This window comes from Tiliqua scincoides, chromosome 5 (assembly GCF_035046505.1).
Source record: "Tiliqua scincoides isolate rTilSci1 chromosome 5, rTilSci1.hap2, whole genome shotgun sequence".
Lineage (NCBI taxonomy): Eukaryota > Metazoa > Chordata > Lepidosauria > Squamata > Scincidae > Tiliqua > Tiliqua scincoides.
The window spans coordinates 125390769-125415841 of record NC_089825.1 but is presented as its reverse complement, the minus strand read 5'-3'; the positions used below and the strand labels follow the sequence as shown (position 1 = coordinate 125415841).

Here is a 25073-nt window from a genome sequence, read left to right as displayed (position 1 = left end):
AGCAGAAAGTTGGTGATCAGGACAAGGTTACCCAGTAAACTTTGTTTGTGACTGAGTTGGGATTTCAACCCAGGTCTCCTCTCTCACATTTTGGTTGTTCCCTGCTCTTGTCCAAAGGGACAGATTTAGTCCAGGGATCTCCACTGCTGCTCTGCAGGTTAAAATATATTCCAATGCTGCGGGATCAGAATGAGACGGCTTTTATATATACAGTGTCCTGTAGTTCCCTGAAACTTGCTTCTAGGCAGTGGTGTAGACAGAAGGGGTGGAGGGGTAGTAATTTTACCTGGCTGCAGGCTGCCTGGGGGCAACAGTCTGCACCTACCCTGCAATTGCCTCTTGCAATTGTTCTTGCAACATTCTGCACCTGCAATTGCCTCTTGCAAAAAAAGTTCTGGAAAAAAGACACTCTTTGCACGAGGGACAGTGCTGATCGTGGTCACTTGCAGCTTGCCCCCCTTGCACCAGGGGCTTGGGGGGGAGCAGGAGGGGGCTAGGGTAGCAATTCATCTAGCTGCAGGCTGCCTGGGGGCAACGTTCTGAACCCGCCCTCTATCAGCTCTTGCAAAGTGCTGGAAAAAATACCCTCTTTTTGCAGAATAACTGCAAAAATAACTGCAATAACTGCAAAAATACCAAAGTGTCTGGCAGCTTGCTTCCCTTGCACCAGGGGCTTGGGGCAAGCAGGAGGGGGTGGGGCAGGCATCAGCAGTGGAAGGGGAGTGAGGCTGCACTCCTATCCACACTTTCCAGGGAGTAAGCTCTATTGAACTCAATGGAACTTACTTCTGAGTAGACATGCATAGGACTGGGCTGTGAATGGCCAGAGACTTCAGTTGTCACTAGTGCCTCTTAGGAGGAGGGTGGTGGGGGGGAGGTGATGGATTTTTTTCCAGCTTTTAAAAAATTCAGGTGTGACGTCACGTCTGGGTGTGACGTCACCCCTTGCTAAGCCCTGGCCAGCGGTGTCACTGCTTCCTTCCAGACTGATCTGGCTGCTGCAGAGGGGCATCTATCCCTGGGCCACCTCTGAGCCAGCGAGGGGGGGCTGGAGCTCCGGAGGGGTGGCCAACGCGATGCCCTGCACCCCCTCCCCGGCCCCCTGCACCTGCTGAACCACCAGCCCTGCCCGCCCTGCAAGCTTTTGCTTCCCAGTCTCTCATTGGCTCCCTTCGCTCGCTCCGCGCTCCTTGATTGGCTCGTTGTGGCTAAGGAGGCGGGACTTGGAGGGAAAGAAAACTCCAGGAGGGAGGGGAGCAGCCATTCCGCCCGCCCGCCTTTCCAGGGGAAGGCCACGCCCCTCGCCCTCTGATTGGCTGGGGCGGATCCGGAGCCTAACATCCGGGCACTCTGGGAAGACTAGAGTAAGAAGGACAGGGACGGACCCGGGAGGGAACTGCCCTGGGTGTCTCTCTTCGCACCTCAGCAGGTGAGCAGCTCCTCCGCCCCCCCCGGGAAAGTAGAGCTCCAGCACGGTCAGGTGCCTGGGAGGGGAGGGATGCAGCCCCCTGGGCCTCCCTTTAAAGCCCCAGCTGCCTTGCAGGGCCTCTCCATCCCATAATATTCCCCAGGGGATGAGTGGCAGCCCCTCCCTGCTCCTCTGCCCCCCCCTTTCCCCTGCTCTGCCCCCATCTGCCAGAACCAGCCCCTCCCCTCACGACCTCCCTGCCCCCCCTGCATGGAGTGGGCCCCCCTGTAGCTCCATTGTTGTGGGTGGCCTCCCTCCAGTTGGGTGGAGCCCCCCCTCCTGCCCCACTGTTGTAGGGGAGTCTCCCTCTCCCCCTTCCTCCACCCCTTGATTGGCTCCATCCCCACCTGCTTCAGAGTGAGGTGAAGAGAGTGGGAGGATGAGATGGTCCCCTCTCTCCCTCCACCATGTTCACTTGTTCTCCCTCCCTCATCCAAGGCCTGGGAGCTTCTCCCCCTCCCCAAGTTAGGAGTAACTGCTGCTGCCCCTCCCTCCTGCATCTTTGCATTGAAGAAGAGGCTGCTCCTTCCTGCTTTCCCCTGAAATTGGTGATGCCAGAATCCCACATGGCTGGGATAAAGGGCTATTCAAGGGCATGTGTGTGGTGGGTGGGGCGGCAGGTGAGGTAGAGCCTTCCACTGTATTTCGTTGAAAAACGCTGCCTGGTGAGGCTCCCAAGCGCATGGGTTGTGGGTGCTTGGGTGCCTTGCACGGTGGTGGCACTTTTCAAAGGACTCCGGTGGGGAGGCTCTGCCTCACCACACTTTCCTGGGGCTACGTAACATTCTGTGATGCTGTTGCTCTTTGCATCGGGCTATTGTGGGTGCTTGGGTGCCTCACATGGCGGTGGTGCTTTTCGAAGGACTCGGGTGGGGAGGCTCTTCCTCACCAGCCTCCACACCCACCACAAGTCCCTGTGGGCTATGTGACTTTCTGTGGTGCTGCCAGATGCAAAGAGCAACAGACATTTGTGAGGATGCCTGTTCTGCACAGGCCTCTGGAGCTGGGTAGGTGGCAGCATCCAGGTTTTCTACCATGAAGAATAGCACTCTCAGTACCTTGTGTGTGTCTCTCCCTTATCTTAATTTTGAGTTCACCTTAATTGCAGTCAGTTTCAGGATGGAAAAACTATGGGCAGACCAAAATCATGCTAGGCATTGGTATCTCTAATGTGACATTGATTTTCCTCTTCATCTAAAATTTTTAGGTAGTATTGTTCCAAAGAGAACCTAAGATGGTCTGCAGATAAAAACCACACACAAAAAATTGTAATCTAATAAACAGTAAGAACCAGTAGCTCTTCCTCCCCCCCCCCATCCAAGGCCTGAAGAATTTAATAACATGGTTTTATCTGGTGCCATAAAGATGAATGGATTGGGCATGTATGTACTGTATGTATTGTATATGAATAGTTGATATACAGTATTAAGTCAGCGTGTGACTTCAGAGATGGCTGATAATGAAAATGGATCTAAGCAGTTACAACAAAGAAGCCATCGAGGGGCAACTGGAAAATGCAACAATGCCCTCCACAAAGAACAAAAACAAAATGTGTTCCATATTTGCTAGGCTCAGCTGCCCCTTGGAAAGGCAGAGCTTTCACTACCAGTGAGGAAATCAACTGAGCTTCTCATAAGGGGAGCATTACAGAGCCTGGGCACTACCATTACACCGGCTCCATTTCATGCAACCAGCCATTTGAGCAGAGGCTGAATGGCCACTTGGCCAGGATGCTGTAGTAGTTGCCTGTACTGAACAGGGGGGTTGGGTTAGATGACCATCAAGGCTCCTTCCAGCTCTAGCATGCTATCTCGGGTAGTATAGAGAATAGTGGTATAGAATATATAGTATATATAGAATTATACTACCTATAAAGTGGGAAGCAGGGCTTTAGGAATTTCTTGAGCAAGCAGGACAAAGTCCTCATTTATGTGTTAATGGTATTTAGTTTGCTTTCATAATGGAGCTCCCTAGTTGGCATACAGGCGGTTGCCAAACCAGCCACTAGACCCGCTTAGCTTCAGCAAGGTGATCCTCTCTTGTGCCCTTCAGTCCAGACCCTGTAACTTATTTTTATGGGTGTTTTGTGATAGGAAGTGAGAGATCATGGCGGAGCCCCCAATAGAAGATGAAGGTGAGGAAGCAGCTCAAGAACACGCAAAGCAGGAGCCATCTCACCAGGCCACAGTTGCAGCCAAAAATCTGGCCATCTTGAAGGCCCGCTCCTTCGATGTTACCTTTGAGGTGGGAGATGAATATGAGGTTATCGAGACAATTGGCACTGGAGCCTATGGTGTTGTGAGTTCGGCACGCCGTAAGGATACAGGTAGGTGAGGAATGTACAGTGTTGGGTTGAAGTCAGGACATCTTGGGTTCTGCCTTCAACTGTGCAAAAGGCCATAGAGATTTCACCAAGGAGTACTAGAAGTGTGTGTCGATCAGAGGCTTCCGATTAAGTGGCTGTCTGCTGGTATTCCTTTGCATCTTTTTAGATTGTGAGCCCTTTTGGGACAGGGAGCCATTTAGTTAGTTGATTTTTCTCTGTAAACCGCTTTGTGAACTTTTAGTTGAAAAGCGGTATATAATTACTGTTAATAATTAATAATAATAACACCTACCTTGGTGTTGTGTCCCCTTCCCTTCAAACTTGGTATCCTGGGAAAAGAGGCGCTAACATGCACTGGTCTTGCATCATATCTTCTGCTAGTTATGAGGAGGTGCCAGAAGGCTGTGCAGATTAGTGAAACTCACAGACTAGATTTTCTGTCCCCCTACAAGCCTAAAAAAGGGAGAGGTCTGTGAATAAAGGGTGAGGTGAGACATGAATAATCAGATTTCTCCCCTGCCCCAAGCTGCATCAGTTTGGCTCAGATTGTTGGATACAAGGAGGGAGACCTGGTTTCCAATCCTGTGTGTGGTGATGGGTCAGTCTTGCCTTATTCTTTGTCTTGGCTTATATGAGGATAAAATGGGAGTTGGGAGAGTTGGAATTGTGTGTGCAACTCTGTGCTTCTTGTGGGAAAGGCAGGAAACAATTGTGTGATACGTAGGACATAAATGGCATAGAGCCCTGATAATGCTTCTGTCCAATTTCTCCATCCAGGCCAACAGGTGGCAATCAAGAAAATCCCCAATGCCTTTGATGTGGTGATGAATGCCAAGCGCACACTGCGTGAACTGAAAATCCTTAAGCACTTCAAGCATGACAACATCATTGCCATCAAAGACATTCTTAAGCCGTCTGTGCCTTATGCTGAATTCAAATCTGTGTAAGTACATTTCTTCCCCTTGGTGATGCGGAATTGTTCTCCTGCTGTTTATTCCCTGAGGACTTGGACTTCTCAGGATGAAGTTTCATTCCTTTTGTAGCATTACCACCAGCCTGGTATCTTCCTGTCGCGCCCCCCCCCCCCCCGTGTATGTACAGGACTTTTAAAAAATTTCTTTATTATTTGACAACCAGTCCATTTCAGGCAACAGGAAAAATGGAGTTAGGCAGGATCAGAGTAGGTGACTAGACTATCAGAGCAGCATTGGGGCTATTCCACTTGAGATTTCAGGCAGGGTGCATATTTAAATACGCCCCTTTGTTTTTGTTGTTCAAAACTCCCTGCCACACTGGGGTGAACGCTGAACTGAAACTTTGACTGCTTAGCTTTTCACATTCAGAGGATATTTTGTTGTGGAATGCTCAAACAGCAAGGGGTGCAGTGTAGGAAGGACCACACCAGTGATGTTTCCATTAGCAGTATGTTTCAGTTTGCTCTGAGGGGCTTAGTCGTCAGCATCTTCTAATACAATCTCTGGTGAGAAAGGAGAGGTGAATACAGGGACTTGAGCAGGCTCCTTCGGAGGTTGCAGCTGGTCACTTGGGTGGTCTGGACAGCTGGTTCCTATGCTCCTGTTGGACAGGGTGCTCCTGGTGTACTGGAGCCCCATCACCAGCTAGTCCCTAGCCTGAGCTTGCGATCCCTTCAATTGCTTGGTGGGGCATTTCCCGTTTTCTATCAGTGGCTTATCCTACTGAGGTCGCTCTCCAGTCTCTCTTTTTTAAAAACTTCTTTCTTTTCCACATATTACTCCATGCATGTAGTCTCCTCTGCCACGTTTCTAGCTTCCTATTCCACAAGATGCTCAATGAAGTTTATATGGTATGCCTCCCTCCTCTCGGCACCCTTGTGAGGTAGATTGAACTGAGAATGAGCTACTGGCTCAAAATCACCCAATAAACTTCAAGACAGAGCAAGTTCTTCTCCTTGACGAGATAAATCTGCTCACCCTTGGCAGGTATGTTGTGCTGGACTTGATGGAGAGTGACCTGCATCAGATCATCCATTCCTCCCAGCCCCTCACCTTGGAGCATGTGCGCTACTTCCTCTACCAGCTCCTTCGGGGCCTCAAGTACATCCATTCGGCCAACGTCATTCACCGGGACCTCAAGCCCAGCAATCTGTTGATCAATGAGAACTGTGAACTCAAGATTGGTGATTTTGGAATGGCCCGTGGTCTTTGCACTAAGCCTGATGAATACAAGTACTTCATGACAGAGTATGTGGCCACCCGCTGGTATCGCGCCCCTGAACTTATGCTCTCTCTGCATGAGTACACTCAGGCCATTGACATGTGGTCAGTGGGCTGCATTTTTGCTGAGATGCTTGGGCGGAAGCAGATCTTTCCAGGGAAGAACTACATTCATCAGCTGCAGCTCATCATCACTGTCCTGGGCACCCCTCCAGCCAAAGTTGTCCACTCCATTGGAGCCGACCGGGTGCGTGCCTATGTCCAGAGCCTGCCATCACGCCAGCCAGTGCCGTGGGAGAGCCTCTACCAAAATGCGGACCGGAAGGCCTTATTCCTGCTTTCCAAGATGTTGCGCTTTGACCCTCGTGAGCGCATCTCAGTTGTGGAGGCCCTGAATTACCCCTTTCTGGCCAAGTATCATGACCCCGATGATGAGCCGAACTGTGTCCCAGCCTTCGATTTTGATTTTGATAAGCAGGTGCTTACCAAGGAGCAGATCAAGGAGGCCATTGTGGCTGAAATCAATGATTTCCATGAGCGCCGGGAGGGCATCCGGCGGCAGATCAGTTTCAAGCCAGCGCTGAGGCCAGCTATGGATGGTGGCTGCGTGGATGCCTCTGGCCAAGCTCTGCTACTTCATTGCCATGATGTCGACATGCCCAGTGCTGGCTCGCCCAGGGTGGGTGATGGTGACTATGCAATGGCATCTCCCACACCCTATCCGCTGCCGGAGACCATTGACCTCACCTCTCCCGTGCTGCAGCCAGAGGTGAAGGCTGAGGTGGAGGCTGTGGCTGCCCCTCCGAAGCGGGAGGGGGCCATCTCGGATGACACCAAGGCTGCCCTCAAGGCTGTCATTTTGAAATCTACGCTCCGGAATAAGAACAAAGGTAAGGCAAAACTGTGATGCAGAGGTTCTGGGGCATTGAAGAATTCGGGTTTTTTTGTTTTTATTAAATGTGTCTGTTCTGCCTTTCTGATTAAAATACAATCCTACAAAATTTCAATTTGAGATGGAGCAGAAAAAGAGCACAAAAATGCATCTTTCATCAAATGCTCAGGAGAATCTAGGCAGATTCTTTTTTTAACATTGTGTATAAGTAAAAATCGAAGAAGAGCCCTGCTGGATCAGGCCAAAGGCTTACCAAGTTCAGCTTTCTGTATCTCATAGTGGCCCACTAGATGCCTCTGGTTGCACAAGACAACAAGAGACCTGCATCCCCTTGCTACTCTCCTGCATTTGACATTCTGAGGTAGTCTGCTTCTAAAATCAGGAGGTTGCACATATCCATCATGGCTTGTAACCTGTGATGGACGTTTCCTCCGTAAACCTGTCCAATCCCCTTTTAAAGGTATCTAGGTCAGGTGCCATCACAACATCCTGTGGCAAGGAGTTCCACCGACTAATTACACATTGGGTAAAGAAATACAGTGGTGCCTCGCAAGATGAAATTAATTCGTTCCGCAAGTCATTTCGTATTGCGAAAATTTCATCTTGCGAAGCGCGGTTTCCCATAGGAATGCATTGAAATTTAATTAATGCGTTCCTATGGGCAAAAAAAGTCAGAACAAAGTCAAATTTGGTTTACAAAGTGTTTATTAAGTGTTCTTTAAAGGCATACATACTGTACAGAGAATTTCAAAAATTTCAAGCACAAAACTTCAACTTTTTAATTTTAAAAATTCGTCTTGCGCAGCACGGCCATAGAAAAATTCGTCCTGCAAGTCACCAGAAAAATCGCAAAAACACTTTTGTCTTGCGAGTTTTTTGGTGTGCGAGGCATTCGTCTTGCGAGGCACCACTGTATTTCCTTGACGGTTCTAACTCTCCTAACACTCAATTTTAGTGAATGTTCCCTGGTTCTGGTGTTGTGTAAGGGAAAAGAACATCTCTCTATCCCATAACTTCATCTGTCTCAATCATGTCCCCCCCTCGGGTGCCTTTTTTCTAGACTGAAGAGCCCTAAATGCTACAGTCTTTCCTCATAAGGGAGGTACCCAGCCCAGTAATCATTTAGGTCACTCTGTTCTGCACCTTTTCCAGTTCCACTATGCCCTTTTTGAGATGTGGTGACCATAACTGTACATAAGACTCCAGATCTGGCCTTGCCATTCATTTGTACAATGGCATTGCTGTATAATAATGGCTGTTTTATTCCGAATTCTTTTTTTAATTATCTTGAGCATGGAATTGGCCTCCTTCACTGCTGCCACACATTGGCTTGACAATTTTATCAAGCTGTCCACCAGCACCCCAAGATCTCTCTCTTGATCTGTCACAGACAGCCCATTAGCCCAGGGGTGTCAAACTCCTTCAGCTCAGGGGCCGCATTCTATTCATGTCACCTGGATGAGGGCTGTTTGTCTGAGGGCTGCCCCTTCCTCTGAGGGTGTTCTGAGGTGTTTGAAAAACCAGAAGTGACATTTGAAGGTCTTCTGAGGCCTTGGAACATCATTCTGAAGACCAGGGAGGTGACGTACGGCCTCCCTAGCCCTCAGAGCACCATCCCACATGTGACTGGAGCACAGCTATGTTTGTGTTTGGAGAGGGCGGGGAGGCAGTCTTGGAACTCTGTGGACTATCCAAAGAGTTCCACAGGCCATAAGTTTGACATCCCTGTGTTGGTGTATATGTGTTGCTTTCTTACCCTAATATGTATTAATTTACACTCACATACTTTGAAATGCATCTGCCATTTTGCTCCCCATTCTCCCAGTTTTGAGAGATCCTTCTGGAGCTCTTCACAATCCCTTCTGGTCTTCCCCACCCATAAAAGTTTAGTGTCATCTGCAAATCTGACCACCTGACTGCTTATCCTGATCTCAGCTGCCCTAATGGTTGTGAGACAGAGATTTCTTAGCCGGGGGAGGGGACGGCTCATGTAGGATCAGCATCTAGAGGCCTGTGACCCACATTTTCCCCCTTGAATATTGATGTATCTCCCACCTTCAGTTTGCCAGTGAAGAGGTAAAAATGGGTTTAGGGGGCAGTTGTGACAATGGGACATTGGCAAATGACCTTGGATGGGGTGGGGTAACTGCCAGGTTCCAGTGAGGTGTGGTCATTTACAGCTGTCCTCCCTGTTCCACAGATACCCCATCTTCCATTCCGGAGACACCAGATGTCCGGAGGCCGGTGACAGCAAAGGAGCGCCAGCGTGAGCGAGAGGAAAAGCGCAAGCGCCGTCAGGAGCGAGCGAAGGAGCGTGAAAAGCAGAAGAAGGAGAAAGAGAAGGAACGCAAGGATGTGTTGACGGAGAATGACCGGAACCTTCTGGAGCGATGGACCAAGATGGTGGACCGCACGCAGAATAAGCCAACCCAGAACGGCTCTGTAGTGCCGCCGCCACCACAGGCAAATGCCACTGGCCATGTCCTGCCTCAGGCCCCCTCTGCTAACCCCTTGCCACCTCAGGTCCCCCCTGCCAGCCATATCCCACCCACTCCTTCCAGCAACACCCCTGCACCCACTGACTTTCTGACATTCTCGGACAAAGGGTTGCCTGCTATGGGCCCCAAGCTCACACTTGTTCCTGTGGGCACAGAACTAACCCCAGGCCAGGGCTCCAACACCAATGTGGTCCACTTTTTCCCTGCGCAGACCGCCCCATTCCTGGTTGCTGCCTCTGCTTGCCAGAAAGCTGCTCCCTCCAAACCAGAGTGCCTCCTCAGTGTCAAGTACACCCCTGGTCAGATCTTCCAGGCCCCATATGGTGTGGCAGCCCTGAATGCCTGGGGTTCCGTCCCCCAGCCAGAGAATTGGACTGTCACTGGGCAGCTGCCAGTATCTCAGCCGGAAATAGTGGCCCCTAGTGGCACACAGCCAGAACAAGGAGTGAGTTATGGGCCTCAAGCTGACATGTTCCTGACTGAGATGGGCAAGTCCAAGCTGCCAGTGCCGGGCTTAGTCGGGGAAGAAGCCAGAGGGCCCAGCCAGCACCAGATGGCTTCAGGGCTGCTTCCAGAGACCACTGTGCCTTCAGAGCCTCTGGATATCAATATAGTGACTCAGCAGCTTTCTAAATCCCAGGTAATGAGCTTCAGAGGTTCTTTTTCCTGGCCCAGAGAAGCTGTGCCTGTTTCTAGGTGGTGCCAGCTGCAGACTTGTAGCAGATCTTTGATGACAGATGGTGGCTAGTTCACAAGATTCTCTGTGTGTGCTACTGTCTTCATCCATAGGTGGAATCTGTTAAAAATATCTGTGTGGTAAATTGCTCAGTCACTAGTGTGGCTCACCTGCGGGTTTGTCCATAGTGTGCCATTTATTTACATTTGAAGCATAACTCATTCCTCTGAACGGATGCCTTCTGGTTCTTTTTTTCCTTTTGTTGCATCAAATGCTGACACTACTACAGTCTGGCAGAACAGACTGTGTGTTGTCCATACTACCACTTAGCAGATGTGAACTTCCATGGTGGAAGATCTCTGTCGCTTGGCAGGGGGAAATGTGTAAGGCTCTGCAGGATCTCTCCAGCACTGGTCTAGGCTGATGATTTGTCATGTGTTAATCTTTGCATGAGGAATGAGCTCACTGTTTCTCTATTCCAGGTGGAAGACCTCTTGCCCCCTGTCTTCTCTGGAACCCCTAAAGGCAGTGGTGCCGGTTATGGAGTTGGGTTTGACCTGGAAGAATTTCTGAATCAGTCCTTTGACATGGTTGGGGAAAACAGGGAGAGGTAAGAGGAATGTTTATAGATGTGGAACAGGTGATGGGGAGCTGGTGGACAAAGCAGGTGTGTTTTCTCTCATGTGCTTGCCTTTTAACTGGAACTTGCACATTCTCTCCCCCCCCCTCATGGTTTGTGAGTGATGCCTTGCAGTGAGAGGTTATGGGGCACATGTAGGCAAGGTAAGGTCATGCCTCTTCTGGCTGCTGTTGGCTTAATTGTTCTGATGTCATTTGGGGGCAAGATAGCTGAGAGCCAAGGGTCAGACCTTAAGCACTGAAATTCCAAATTCTACTGCTCACTGCTGGGTTGAATTAAGAGTAGTTTGCTCTCTCTAAGCTGTGGCATGGAACCTTTTGTTTCAAATTGACTTGATCAATCTAATGCATGCCACAGAGAGGCAACATTTACTGTTTATATTCTGAAGCGATAGCAGCTGAACCTAGCCATTCTTCCCTTTGAAGACAAAAATTAGGACTTTCTCCTCCCATTGCCCCATATCTGCAGTGGCTTGTGTCCATGGTGTAATTGACAATCGCTCTCTTGTGTCTGGAAGATATTACCTAGGACTTCCTAAAATATGTGGACTTGGAGCAATGTCCTGTCCATTTGTCCTGTTCTTGTGAATACATGAACTGTGGTCTCTCTGAAGGTAGAAAAGTGTCCATTAGGTGGTGCTCCTGTGCTGACAGAGGCCCCAATCTCTCAAGGCTAGCAATAAGGGTGGTGAAGTTCGCCCAATGGTAGTTGTGCAAGTAGATGTGCTCAATAAAAGATGTTAGAGAGAGAGGGAGAGATCTTTGTGCTGCGTCTTAGGCACATGGTATGTCTTGGGCAGTCTGACAGCTAAGCATTTGTTCCTTTTCCTTCCTTCCCATAGAGGGAGGCTGACTTCGCAGGGCTCTATATTTCATTTGCTGCTTAGTGTGGTCCTTGCTATCCAGCCTCAACTTTCTTTTTTTCTCTTTCTTGCTGTCGAATCAGTCAAGGCGACTCTGCCCCGCTCTCGGCCTCCCTTCTTGCTGACTGGCTGGAAGTCCATCGCATGAACCCTGCTGACATGGAGTCCCTGCAACAGGAGCTGCAGTTGGGGTCTCCCATGATCCTCTCTGACATTCCAGACCTACAGGATGCTTGAAAAACTGGAATCCCACCCATCTTCCTCCTCCTCTTCCTCTTGCAATCCTGGCTGGGCACAAAATAGGCTGAGCCCACTTGGGTGCTCAATGGAAGGTCTGTTTGCCTCTTCAGCTAACTCAGCTGGGAACGTCACCTCAGTGCCTGTCTTGCTTTTAAAGCCAAATCTGGATTGGGTCTGATTGGTTTGGGTGGCTGAAGGCCTCTGACAAAAAGGCTGCAGGTGGCTTTGGTACAGTTGTGCCATCCTATGTAGGTGCATTGTGGGAAGCAGGAATTGGAGCTGTTGCGTGGTAACCTCAGTAATGATTCTACAGGAGTTTTCTCTTGCCTTGGAAGTGTGCCAAGTGCACTCTTTTCTGACCCCTCACTGTGTCCCTTATGGCTTGAAACATGGGTGTCACTTTCATGCTTGTGATATTGGAACATTGCAGATCAGAGGAACAGCTGCATACCAAATGCAACACCCGTAGTGTAGCAGGTGCAGTTGCCTGTCAGAGCTTTGGTTGCAGTGCTGTTGATGGAGGTCAAGTTGCAACAATCTCTCCTCGCACCCAGAAGCCTTGATGTTGCTCATCTTGCCTATACGCTGTTGGTCACCTCCATGAGTCTGGGGTATGTGCTAACCGGTGCTTGCCCAGTGTGGTCCTGAGCTGGTTCTGCAGGAAAGTCAGCACCCATTGTCTTGATCTTGAGATCAAAATTACCCAGGTAAGTATACAGTGTTCCATGGAACATTCTCTGTCCTTGAGGTGTGGCTTAGGCTGTGGTGGGTTTTGCCTGAAAGGCCTGCAATTTCTTTTAACTGGAATTGGACTACCTATACAATGTTCTGTGTCCCGTCTCCAATGGCGCTGCTAATAAATGACCCTCCCCTAAACTCCTGTTGCGCACCTTCGGATCATTCACAGCACACTGATTGAAAATTTGCTGCCATAACACGTAGATGTGCCTGAGTTAATGAGGTCTAGCTGCCAAGGATGCAGAAGCCTCCACCTTGCCGCAGGTAGCTGCTTCAAAAGTGACATTGATCCCAAAACACACTACAGGAGAGTCTGACTTTCCTTCGCTTAAGAGCGACTCCATCTTAGTCTCCTGGTTAACTGTGTTGCTGAAAACATAATGGGGCAACACTCCAGCTTTCACCAAGATGAGGATACTCCAAACTTCTGGAAGTGCCTTTGTAAGGCCTGCTTTTTTACTACATGTAGCTGGCCCAAAAGCCTTCCTTGTTTACAAAATCAAGATCTGGAGGACTTGCTCTTTTCCTTTTTTTATTATTATAAAAAACCACCACTACCCCTGATAAGTTGCTCCTGTTGAGACTACTCTGGAGTTTTCTTCTCTTAGAGTAGCCTCTTGCCATTGTGGAACTGAATTTTGCATACCCCCACATCACTGCCTTTTCCCCTCTCATTGTGCCCTGCTAATATTTGCCTCCCAGGGTTGTTAGGGAATAACTGGTGCCTATTCACTGGAGCTAACACCTAAAAGATTACTGGGAGGGATTCTGATATTGCTGTTGCTTCAAGACTAATAACAAGTCATGTCTTTTTATACAAAAAATGCTTTTGGTGTTGTGTTTGTCAGATGGAGTCTCTCCTGTTGCATCTTCCTGCAGAAGGAAGGATTGAGGTCTTTCACAGATCTATGTGAAGATTTCTGGAGGTTCTTGGTGCTAGGGACCATAAAGTGGAATGCCAGACCCATTGCTGAAGATCCCTAGGTCATATTTGAAATGGGTTCTTCGACATGTGTTTGGATTTGTGTGTACAGTTTGATTGTCCAAACTCTTGAGTGCTGCTGGCCGTAACTGTTGGAATACAATGGAATTTTCCAAAGTGGTGGTTATGTATTATGTGGCTTTGCCACTCAACTTTCTATTAAAATAGTATTTTATAGAAATTCAAGTGTAGTGTCTGCGTTGTGTCTTCCAGTGTTGTGTGTATGATTTGGTGTTTGGGTGGATGATTTATCTGAATAGTGAAGGCTTGCTTATAGAGGCTTAGTGTAGACCAATTGCTTAGCCTACATTTAATGTAATTGCATCTAACAATGACTGAAGTTGGTTTCTTTAGTGTAGGAGCTTAATGCTAGGTAAACCATTTCATTTCCAGCAACCAATGCATATTATAGTAGAAAGTGCCTATCAAGATTTTATTGTATTTGTTTTTTTTTTAGAAGAGACCCTCTTTGTAGTTTTTCTACAGCAACATGATTCTCAGGAATCCAAACTGCTTCATTCATGAGAATTCATGCAATTGTGAAATAATCTGCATGACACGGCTTTGGTTATACAACTTTGAATAATAAGAAGAAATCGGAAATTTTGCTGAGATATGATTGGTAGTGAGGTAGAACAGTTAAATTGTTATCAACTATGTCAAATGGATCTTGGGGGCCTGGGGCAACTTTTGACCAAATTCTCAGGGACACAGCAGTTTGGATTCCTGTTTAAAACACTGTGAGGAGGTTATTTAGGGGCAAGTTGGTGGGGGGAAAAAACCAGTGTTGCTTTATGTGAGCAGTCTCAGTGTGCCAGGGTGAACTGGGTGGAGGATTCCTCATTCCTGTATGAGAGTTCCCCTCTGGAGGGATTGTAAGTCAGTGGAAAAACCTATGCTTTGCATTCTGAAGGTTCCAGGTTCAAATGCCAATATCTCCAGGTGGGGCAGAGGAAAATTTTGTGTGTGAAATTCTTGGAGAGCCACTGGCAGGTAGTGTTGACAGTACTGAACAGATGTTTGCTGTGAAAAGGAGCTCATCCTCATGGTTCCAGGTGATTTGGACTGGGTCTTGTGTGTCTGAGTAAAGAGGCAGACAGTTGTATAGCCTCCAGCAATGAAAAGAAATGGCTTTTTGGAGTAAGCCACTATTCTAAGATTTGGATTCTTTAACTCCACTCTTTTTTATGATCTGGTATTTTTGATTTCTCAAAAATGCATATTGAAATTTAAAATGATTGCAGGCAAAAGTAACTTGCATACAAGTATTACTCAGCATAAACAAAAATAAAACATTCAGCAAGTGTTAGTACAACAACACGCATTTGTATGAAGTGGGCTTTGTTTTCCTCTTCTGATGTTACTAGATGGCACGAGAAGGAAAATGGAGTTATCAGAGTAGATTTCTTGATGACTTTGAGGATTAGCCCTAGTAATATTTCCCAATCATTCCTGAAACATCCCCCAAATCTCGGTGCTTGTTGGACATTCACAAACCCCTTCACTTTTTCTTGAGAAGCAGGGCTAAAAATTAATATTTTTCAGCCATGGATCTTCAAGAAGGTTGACATTGAATCAAATATATTGTAATCATTATGTCGGTTTTGTGTGACTTGGGTGGGAGAGAAAGGACAAAGCAGCTTATTTTTTTGGGGGGGGGGGGAATTGTGGTAGTGAAATTGGATTGTGTGGTTTCGTTCTGTACACAAGGCTGGCCCAAGTCCTCTTGAGGCTGCATTCCAAATGCAGCCCCCCTTACCCAATGATGTGCCAGCCTCTGCTTCTCCCACTCATCAGTATTCTAGCTCAGTCCTCTCCTCTCCTTCACATTTCCTCTTCTTTGCGGTTCTCCTCTTTTTCCAGTTTAGAGGAGAAGAAGTAATGAAGGTAAGATGGTGGACAGAGATAGGCAGCAGATTTGTGAACAGCACCTGAGGCCACAATTTCAGTTGGCCTTGTGAATGGGGGCCAGACCAGCCACTACTTCCTTAATGTTTACAGCTAGGGTCTTCACTTGTTTTAAGGGAGGTGATTTAATCAAATGTTTTGAATGAATGTAATAAAATTGAATAAATTTAAATGTGATGAAAATAAGAGGATAGATGGGGTGATACAAGCTTTTGTTTTTTAGATTGTCTTTGGAGGCAGGGCCCCATCTATCTGAAAGTGATTTGTTAAGGTTTTAAAGATTGTTAAGCAATTAAATGCTATGGTCCTAGGTAGAAGTCAAATTCAGTGTGGCATAAAGGTGACAGGTTTTTGGTGCTGTGTGTGTGTTTTTTAATAGTAACTTTGTGCATCTCCTTTCCAACCTGTTTTCTCCATTCATTCTCTGTATCCTTCCAAAGCAACAGAAAAAGAATGGATTCAAAGCAACAGAAAATTGGGCAAGGCAGCCTCCTGCTGGTTACTGACTTCTTGTATGTCAATATATGGTCACTTTATGATGGGGCATGGTGTTCTCATTCAACAGTGTTGTGTCAGTTTCTTAGTCAAGTGCTCCACTTCAGAGCTGCTCACCAACAGCTGTACTGCCCCAGCTGGAGAATGGCAGAGTTGCACAACTGAAAACACAGATATGGAGTAAAGGTGAATAATTTTTTTTAGACAAGTGTCCATAGCCTTCCATGACTTTCCCAATATCCTGCTATATGGTGGGCCTACCCTTGTGTCTGATTGGGACATGGCAGGAATGGTCCTGTGTTAGGGGGAGTACAGCACACATCACATGCTGTGAGCCATTGCCCTAGCCCCACTTCCTGTTGGCTGAATCGTCTTCAGAATCAACAATGTTTGGTGACTTGTATGGTGAAGGTCAGGTGACTTACATCTTCAGAAGCTTGATGCCAGAGAAGGTAAACAATACACTTATTCATGAGAGAGTGTAGTGCGACATTTATAAAGGAGACCTTCTTCTCCTGGGCAAGGCCTGATGAGTAAGAAAAGAAGTAAAGATTTTCTTCCTTGCCTGAAGCAGAGGTGAAACTGTGCATTCCATGATGTTCTTCTGGAAAGTGCTTTTAACAACAATCCTGATTATGGATGCTCTTGACTATTGGAGTTTCAGTAAAAAGAAAAGAGGCAGGATATAAAACACTGACTGTCATCCTTTACAGTATTGTTTTAAGTTGTCAATGGGGTAAGATTGAGTTTCTAAACACTTAACACTAAGTGCTTCAATGCTTGCATTGTTTGAACCCATTTCAATAGTCTCCCCCTTCTGAGTCAGGATTGGCAGGCCCAGGTTCACTAAAGCAGCATTGTTTGGTCTTGTTGAGAAATCATGATGGGAGGTTTATGCTGCTTGCGATACAAGCAGTAGAGGGGAAGTCAAATTTCAATGGTAGGTGGCAAACCTGCTCATCCTACAGCAGCTTCCCAAGTGTACAGTGTAGACACCCCCTCCCAACTCTTCATCCTGCCTCCAGCCCAATTAAACTTGCAGTATGTGCTCTCTTCCTCTCTTGGAGTCTCAAATTCAGCTGCAACAAAGTGCTTTTGGGGGGACCTCTTAATAGCTCAAAAGGTGGAGAGAAAGATTTCAAGATGTTAAAGGATGTTCTCTCTTGTTAAACTTGAACAATGCACAAGTTATGTTGTGAAAGGCCTGTTTGCAGTCATCCCAATGGTCAAACTCATCATCCCTCTCCCTTAAGGTTTGACCTCTCTGCCCAGCTCTCCTGCGAAAGGCTCTCCTGTGAACCCTGTGTTCACCCCCCTTCCCAGAGCTGAAGCCAGAACCCTACAGGGCTGCTGTCCCTCCCTCACAGACTGTTTACAGTTGAATGCTGTGTGAATAACACACCTGCATCAATGCTGTGGCTGTCACTATATTTGATCTTAATCCATGTAGTTAGATATGTTTGAAAACAGTGTTATTTACCTTATTCAGCCCATTGTGTACAGTAAGACTTAGGTTGAAATCCTGTCTTGTTCACTGGTAACAAGCACCTCTGCAAGTAGCCCTTTCTCCCTGGAGAGCTATAGTGCGATCTGAGATCTCCAGGATTTCCTATTACCAGCTTCTCCCAAATACTTGTTTCTTTCGTTCTGTCACTCAGAACTGGCTTGATGGTTTTGCATGCCATGTGCTTTGGTTTGATTTAACCTATTTCTGCCTGCCCTACAGGTGCACGTGTTTGATCCCTGTTGAGTATATGCAATGTGGGGCAGAAATGACTTAAAATCAGGGATGTGTGGTGGGTAGGGAGGCAAGTGAGGCAGAGCCTCCCCCCCTTTGAAAAGCACTGCCATTGCTGTGTGAGGTGCCCAAACACCCACAACCCATGCGCAGATCAAGGAGGGAGGCAGTGCACAGCCTGTCAGTTGTGGGTGGTTGGACACCTCACATAGTGGAAGGCCACTGGGGGAGAGGCTCTGTCTCACCTGCCTCCCCACCTGCTGCATGCCCCTGCTTAACCCATTTTTGCCTGGGCCACAGGTGTGCATATTGGGTCCCTGTTGCATATGTGCAAGATTGGGCAGAAATGACATGGGTGAATGGGAGGGGTGGGTGTGGCGCCCTGTGCCTTGGCAGGAGAGTGGTGGGGCTGGGGGGAGAGGAGGCGAAGAGGCAGAGCATCGCATGCCTTCACCTGCGCCTGGAGAGTCCTTCCCGGGGCAACTGGGCGAGCAGACGGGCTGCACTGCGGGGCGTTCCTGCGGAGGAAGGGACCGCGCAGCAGCGGGACGGGAGGCAGGCGGGTCGAGCGTCCTCCAGCAGGAGCCGGACTCCGCGCCTGCTGTGCCCCCCCGATGGCGAGCTGGCCGGGCGCGAAGAGCCTGGCGGAGGAGCTGCGCCGCGCCGCGCCGTGTGCCTGGAGCTCTTCGCGGACCCGGTACTTTGGGCTACGTCGTCCGCTGCTGGGCGGAGGAGAAGCCCACCTGCCCCGAGTGCCGCCGCCTGGCCAACCTGGCGCTGGCGCACAAGGCGGCGTCCCTCTCGCCCTCCTGCACGCGTGCCGGCAGAGGGCGGCTGCCTGGCGAGGGCGCTGCGCCCGGAGCACTGCCTCCCCCTGCAGCCGGCTGTGGAGCGCCAGAAGGTCCGTCCGGCAGGCAGGGTGGGCGCTGCGTGGGGTCTCCCCCTCTGGACGCGGCCCCTGTGGGTGGGGAGGCAGCAGTGTCCTTGCCATGTGAGGTGCCCAGGCACCCACAACCCACCCACTCCGCAGCACACTGTCAGCAGGGGCGCGCAGTGGGTGGGGAGGCAGGTGAGGCAGAGCCTCCCCAGTGGAGTCCTCCAGTGACGCTGTTAGTCAGGAAGACTTGGAATCAAAGTTCCAAATTGGGGGGAGGGTAACCATGTATGCTTCTCTAAGTTCCTTAGAAAAGCAGAATAAGAACTAAAAGAAAATTCTGTTCTGCTTCAGGCTCCAGTCTCCCACTTCTCTTACATTTGATTTCCTTTGTGCTATCATTATCTCAAACATTGTTATTGGTAATTAAAACTCCTCAAGAGCTATGTTGTAAAGCGCATTACACAAAGCCTCATCGGAATTTTCCCCCTGATGGGCTTCATCCTGATTCAGTTGCCTTTTTGCAAGAGAACTTTGCTGAATTTAAAGGCTAACCTCAGTGTCTTCAGACACACTTGAGGTAGGAGGAAGGAAACAGTTTTTTAGTTTGGACAGAACAGTCTCATGCGATTGGAATTGTCATACTACATCCATGCTGGCTGTCCAGAGGGATAACAAATAATCCCTCTGACAGATAACTGATCATTTCTATAGATCATCTGACAGGTAATAGTGCATCTCTAGAATGAACACCAGCCCATACATCACACTGTTTAAGTCTCCCTCAAAGGACCTGGGAATTGGTCATTCTCTCAGTGGGTGAGGGAATTCTTTCTGCTATGCCTAACTATAGAAATGCAGTTCCCAAGTTTGGGAATCATTCCAGTAAAACTGATTCACTGGTTTGCATATTTAGTGTAGAGGTGTCATCTCTCTTTTGGTTATACACTTCAGTTTTGTAAAATCTGAAGTTTTGTAAAATCTAATGGTTTTACTCCACAGCTCCCTGCCACATAACCTTGGATCCCAACACTAATCACCGCAATCTCATACTCTCCAAGGACCTTGCTAGTGTACACCTGGAGGACAACCCTGAGAAGGAGGTCACTGATGGACCTGAAAGGTTCAGCAAGACCATGTGTGTGTTGGGTGCCCAAGGCTTTACCTCAGGATGTCATTACTAGGAAGTTGGTGTGGGAATAAAACCAGCTGGGATGTTGGTGTGGCCAAGGAATCGGTCAATAGGAAGGAAGCCAAAGTGACTGTCAAGCCAAGCAATGGATTCTGGGCCATCTAGCTGAGGAACGGCAGTGAATACAAGGCCCTTGATTATTATTATTATTATTATTATTAACAGTATTTATATACCGCTTTTCAACTAAAAGTTCACAAAGCGGTTTACAGAGAAAAATCAAATAACTAAATGGCTCCCTGTCCCAAAAGGGCTCACAATCTAAAAAGATGCAAAAAGATGTTTGATTCTCCCTCTAAACAGCTGACCCTCAAGACTAAGCCCCAGAAAGTGGGAGTCTACTTGGATTATGAAGGGGGGCAAGTCTCCTTCTTTGATGCTGACCCCATGACCCACATCTATACTTTTTTGGATGCCTTCTCTGAGTGCCTCTACCCCATGTTCAGCCCAGGAGTCAACAAAGATGGACTAAATGCTGAACCCTCCATCTCCTGTCTCCATGAACATAGCAAGAATTGTCCAAATAATTGATTTATACCAATCCAAACTGTGTGGCTGGCTGGTGCAAGTCTCTTGCGCTGGCCTGGGAGGGTTGCAAACGTGCCATAAAGTACATTTGTGCCTCCGTGTGAGTCAGCTGGGCCAGCACAGAGATGGGTGCTGGCCCGTGGAGGCCAAATTCAGCCTCCGCGCGAACCAAAACTGGTAAGCTCATGCTGGCCAAGCTCGGCTGGTGTGGGGGTCAAGAGGTGTGGGGAGGGTGGGGAGGAGGCGTTTCAGGGCAGGGGAGGGTGAGTGGTGGGCAGTAGGCGGGCCTATGAGCAGTCAGGTGAGGAGTGGGAATCATGGCCAGCAGGGCCTCTGAGGGAAATTATATCGTGGTTCAAAGTTCCTTTTGGGCCCCTTTGCAAAGGGAGAGGAGTGAAACAGAGTGGGGGAAGGTGGTGACAGGCAAGCAGAATGGGGGGAGGATGAAGACAGCTGGAAAAGTGTTTGGAGTCCATGTCTACTCACCCATATGGCATCAGCAGCTGGATACGGTAATAATGGAAAACCAAAAAGGAACCTAAGTTTCCAAATGGAAACCTAAGTCTCTCTAAAATCTTTTAAATATAGAAAATCATGCAGAAAGTTAGCATCATCATATTTAGGCTCACACTAGACCTATGTGTACCCAAACAGATTTCTGCAGCAGCTGTAGTCCTGCAGCTGTGTCCCTGAGCTCCTATACACTCCTTCATGGTAAGCAGATCCACAAGCCAGTTGTAACAGGCCAGTTTCCTCCCAGATTTGACATGGTGTTAAGGAGTGTCATATATGCATTCCTTGGCCCAGCATATATGGCTTGCCAGTAGCTGCAGCTGCACACTCGTGGTAGTATCCCCAGCACCCCATGCAGGCAACAAGACTGGTAGATAGGAAATGGTAAAATCCCAGGAAATTTTTGGGCCCCCTCCTTTCACTCCTGGGCCCCCTTTTGACCCTGGGCCCGGGTACAAATTACCCCCTTTACCCCCCTCTCCTAGGCCCTGATGGCCAGCATCCAGCACTTTTGCTGGATCCTAGCCCCATTTCTGGGAAGCCTGGGCCAGCCCTGGACTGCTCGGATTTGTGCTACCTCTTGAGGTGGTGCAGGTCCAAGTAGTCCCATTGGGGCTGCTGTGGCTCTGCCCTGGGTAAGGGGAATTTTTTCGCCTTGCCTCAGGCCAAGCCTGCCAGCTGGGCACTTTCTCCCAGCCCACTGACTAAAGTGGTCAGTCAGCCTCATGGTTGGGCCATCCCAAGTATTGGCTTGTAGAATAATACATGTCCAACACAGAGGTTAGAATTTTTAAATAAGAGAGTTACATTTTTTTAAGTTCAGAAGGAGATGTCTAATGATCTGTAAGAAATCTGAGAAATATTGTGAATGGATATTTAAATAGATTTCCTAAAGATTGTCCCATGACATAAAATCTCATTCTCCATCAAAGGGTAACGGTAACTCCAGTGGTTGCTAATTTTTTTTACCTGTGAAGGAAAAGTGAGTCCTTTACTAATTGGCCATAGAACAGCAAAATTTTGTGTTTTGGAAAGCATCCAAAGGAGCCAGGAGGCCAGATCCCCGTGGAAGTTGCTTCTAGAGGGGATTTTACATCTGGAAGCTTCTGGAGAAGGAGCCAGTTCACTGATGATGCCTCTCGGGGGCTGTAGTGATAATAGAAAGACACCTCGTGGCTTAACCTTGAAGCCTCTTCTCATTTGCTACAATACTTGTCAGAGAAGTGTGGGATTTCTGTGTACATACTTGAATAAGGAGGAATTGTCTACATTTGAACACCAGAGCACCTTTTTCAAGGCACTTTGGCTAGAGCCTCTGCAGTGTGTGTGCAGAAAGGCTCCAGCATCTCCAGTTGAGACAGCACACTGTAGGATTCAGACTTCAAGGTAAGAGAGCTTCTGTCAGCGAGAGGAGACAATTATGGGTCTGTGTAGCTCAGCCTAAGGCAGCTTCATCCGGTCAAGTGCTTAATAACTCCCACTGAGTGATTTGTGTTTGTGTTGTGTTTCAGAAAAATAATTAGTACTCTAAAATTGTAGCAAATTCTGGGTCCTCTTTTCCCTGATCCAAAAGCAGTGGCTTTGAGCTAAACGTTGTTCCAGTCCCAGTGCCATCTGGCATATTGGGTGTTAACTGCCTTGGCTAAAAAGGCAGAGAGAGTCCTGGCTCTAAGCCACTGATAGCACAATCCTAACCAGGTCTACTCAGAAGTAAGTCCTATTGTGTTCAATGGGACTTACTCCCAGGAAAGTGAGGTTAGGATTGCAGCCTGAATCTGCTTTTGGATCAGGGAAAAGAGGACCCAGGATTTGCTACTATTGAAGAGTACAAATTGTTTTTGTCACACAAATTGTGATTCCTCCATAGCAAGTGGAGAGGCACATTGCACATGTTCAAACGGCAATTCTTGTTTCTTTCACTCTGCATATTCCAAAGTCAAGTTCTGGCCTAAAAAAATTTCAGGACTGAGCCCTGATGAGTCTCTGCTAAAATTTCATCTGGCTGATGGGTTGTCTGCCTCCTGTGCCTCTATAAGCAGTTCCTTGAATGTTAATTGTTTTGCTGTCCTCAAATTGCTTTATTTATTTATTCATTTTCAAGTTATTTCATTGTTTCATTGTTTTTCATTAGATGCTTTTGAAAGCACAAACCTTGCTGTTCTATTGCCAATTTTTTCCCCTCTATAAATTGTAAGCCGTCTTGGGCATCTGTTCTAGCAGAGGAAAGGCAGGATAAAAATCTTTTCAATAAATAAATAAAAAATAAATTTAATCCCTTCCTGGAAATTGGAGCCCCAGAACCCTTCGCATTTTCCTCCCAGAAAGGGGAGAGAGAGTCATGGCAAAGACAAGGGCTCAGTCCTGAAATTTTTCTTAGGCCAGGACTTAACTTTGGAATATGTAGAGTGGAAGAAAGAAGAACATGTGCAATGTGCCTCTCCCCTTGCTATGGAGGAATCACAATGTAAGTTGTCCCAGTCTTGTTGCCGTCTGGCATATTGGGTGTTAACTGAATGTGGCGGGAATACCTTATGTGGTAAGGCTAGTTTGGGGCTTTTTAACTTGGCAAAAAGGGACTTATAAAATGAGGTACAGGATGGCTAGAGAGCTTTTGTTTCAATACTAGAAGCAGGGGGTAGCCCACCAAATCTGGAGGGAAATTAAGGAGGGACAAAAGGAGATACTTCACACAGCACAGAATTCTGTGGCATTTGTTGCCACAATTTGTGGGAATGGCCAGGAACATGGATTTGGGAATTTAAAAGGGAATTGGGAAAGGCATAGAGGACAGTTCTATCAGTGGCCACAGTTAGTCAATGGCAGTTTGCCTCTTAATACCAGTTACAGGGGAGCTGAAGTGGGAGAAGGTTATGAGCTTCCCAGAAGCAGCTGGTACGGTACTGTGGAAAGAGGATACTGGACTTAAGGGGCCTTTGACTATCTGGTAGGGTGAAGTGGAACCAAAGGGATCTTGCAACAGAAATGCAGGGGTAAAACAATTCCCTCTGTTCATGGTCCTCAAAAGCAGGTCCTGGAATTTGATGCCAGAAGTTCAGCCTCGCTAGGCTCTTTCTCATCTCTATTTATTCAAAATATTTATAAATATGTCTTCTAAAAAGAGGTGTTTAAGGAGACTAACTGTTAGAGTAACTATCATATTGGAACCAAAAAATAGTAGCAACTCATCCAGTACATATGAAGACATTGGTCTTCATATCTTAAGCTTAAGCTCTGCCACCTCTTCATTTAAGCAATGGGGAGGAATGAAGGAGAGAGGAATGTGGATCAACTGTGCCTGGTTGTTCTTCACCAGCATCTGTCTTGACTCTCTTGCAGGTGAGCCTTACTCTGCCATGGACCATGGCCAATCATTCTTCTCTTGTGACTGAGTTCATCTTTGTTGGGTTCTCTGGGTTACCTCGGTTACGAATGCTCCTCTTTGTCTTGGTTCTCTCCATGTATGCTGTGTCACTTGCTGGGAATACAATCATCACCATTGTGATCAAGTTAAACCCGGTCCTTCATACGCCCATGTACTTTTTCTTGACAAACTTGTCTCTGTTGGAAATATGTTACACGACAGCCATTGTTCCCAAAATGTTAGTTAGCCTGATATCGGAGAACAAAAGGATCTCTCTCTGGGGTTGTGCCACCCAGATGTATTTCTTCACCCTTTTTGGCATTTCAGAGTGCTGCCTCCTTGCTGCTATGGCCTATGACCGCTATGTGGCTATCTGTAACCCACTGCGGTACAGCTTGGTCATGAACCGGGGAGTCTGCGCCCAGCTCTCAGTGGCCTCCTGGACCGTGGGAGTGACAGTGGGACTGGGCCAAACCAACTATGTCTTTAGCCTCACCTACTGTGGCCCCAACAGGATTAACCACTTCTTTTGTGACATTCCACCCCTCCTGACTCTAGCTTGTGGTGACACTTCAATGAATGTTGTTGCAGTGTACATGGTGGCTGTTCTTTTCATCACTGCTCCTTTCCTCCTCATCCTCACATCCTACATCTACATCATAACATCTATTTTGCGTATGCCATCAGCTGAAGGCAGGCGTAAAGCCTTCTCCACCTGCTCCTCCCACCTCATTGTTGTCTCCTTGTTCTATGGCTCAGGAATTATCACTTACCTTAGGCCCAAATCCAGCTACTCGGCAGAGAGTGACAAGCTACTGGCCCTATTCTATACAGTCGTGACATCTATGCTGAACCCCATAATCTACAGTTTGCGGAATAAGGAGGTCAAAGTGGCTCTGAAGAGAACACTGGGCAGTGGACTATGCTCTGGAGTACGTAAAAATTAA

The 25073-nt window shown here is 47.7% G+C and overlaps 2 protein-coding genes across 2 annotated transcripts; both read left to right on the top strand.

Annotated features, from left to right (window-relative positions):
- Positions 1-1348: 1348 nt before the first annotated feature.
- On the top strand, positions 1349-13650 carry MAPK7 (mitogen-activated protein kinase 7). The gene is made up of 7 exons (XM_066628004.1): positions 1349-1429; positions 3562-3794; positions 4572-4737; positions 5756-6879; positions 9082-10019; positions 10538-10665; positions 11641-13650. Exons 2-7 carry the CDS (start codon positions 3575-3577, stop codon positions 11792-11794), a joined length of 2730 nt encoding a protein of 909 aa, XP_066484101.1. The 5' UTR covers positions 1349-1429; positions 3562-3574; the 3' UTR covers positions 11795-13650.
- A 10469-nt stretch (positions 13651-24119) lies between these two features.
- LOC136653513 (olfactory receptor 10AG1-like) lies at positions 24120-25073 on the top strand. Its single transcript, XM_066630406.1, has one exon. The coding sequence runs from the start codon at positions 24126-24128 to the stop codon at positions 25071-25073; it is 948 nt and encodes a 315-aa protein (XP_066486503.1). The 5' UTR covers positions 24120-24125.

What these genes read in the sequence shown, in the direction of transcription:
- MAPK7 (XM_066628004.1), top strand. Translation starts at nt 3,575, where the DNA reads ATGGCGGAGCCCCCAATAGAAGATGAAGGTGAGGAAGCAGCTCAAGAA. An exon ending in GGCACGCCGTAAGGATACAG is followed by an intron (nt 3,795 to 4,571) that starts GTAGGTGAGGAA and finishes TTCTCCATCCAG; the next exon opens with GCCAACAGGTGGCAATCAAG. An exon ending in GTTGGGGAAAACAGGGAGAG is followed by an intron (nt 10,666 to 11,640) that starts GTAAGAGGAATG and finishes CTGTCGAATCAG; the next exon opens with TCAAGGCGACTCTGCCCCGC.
- LOC136653513 (XM_066630406.1), top strand. Translation starts at nt 24,126, where the DNA reads ATGGCCAATCATTCTTCTCTTGTGACTGAGTTCATCTTTGTTGGGTTC.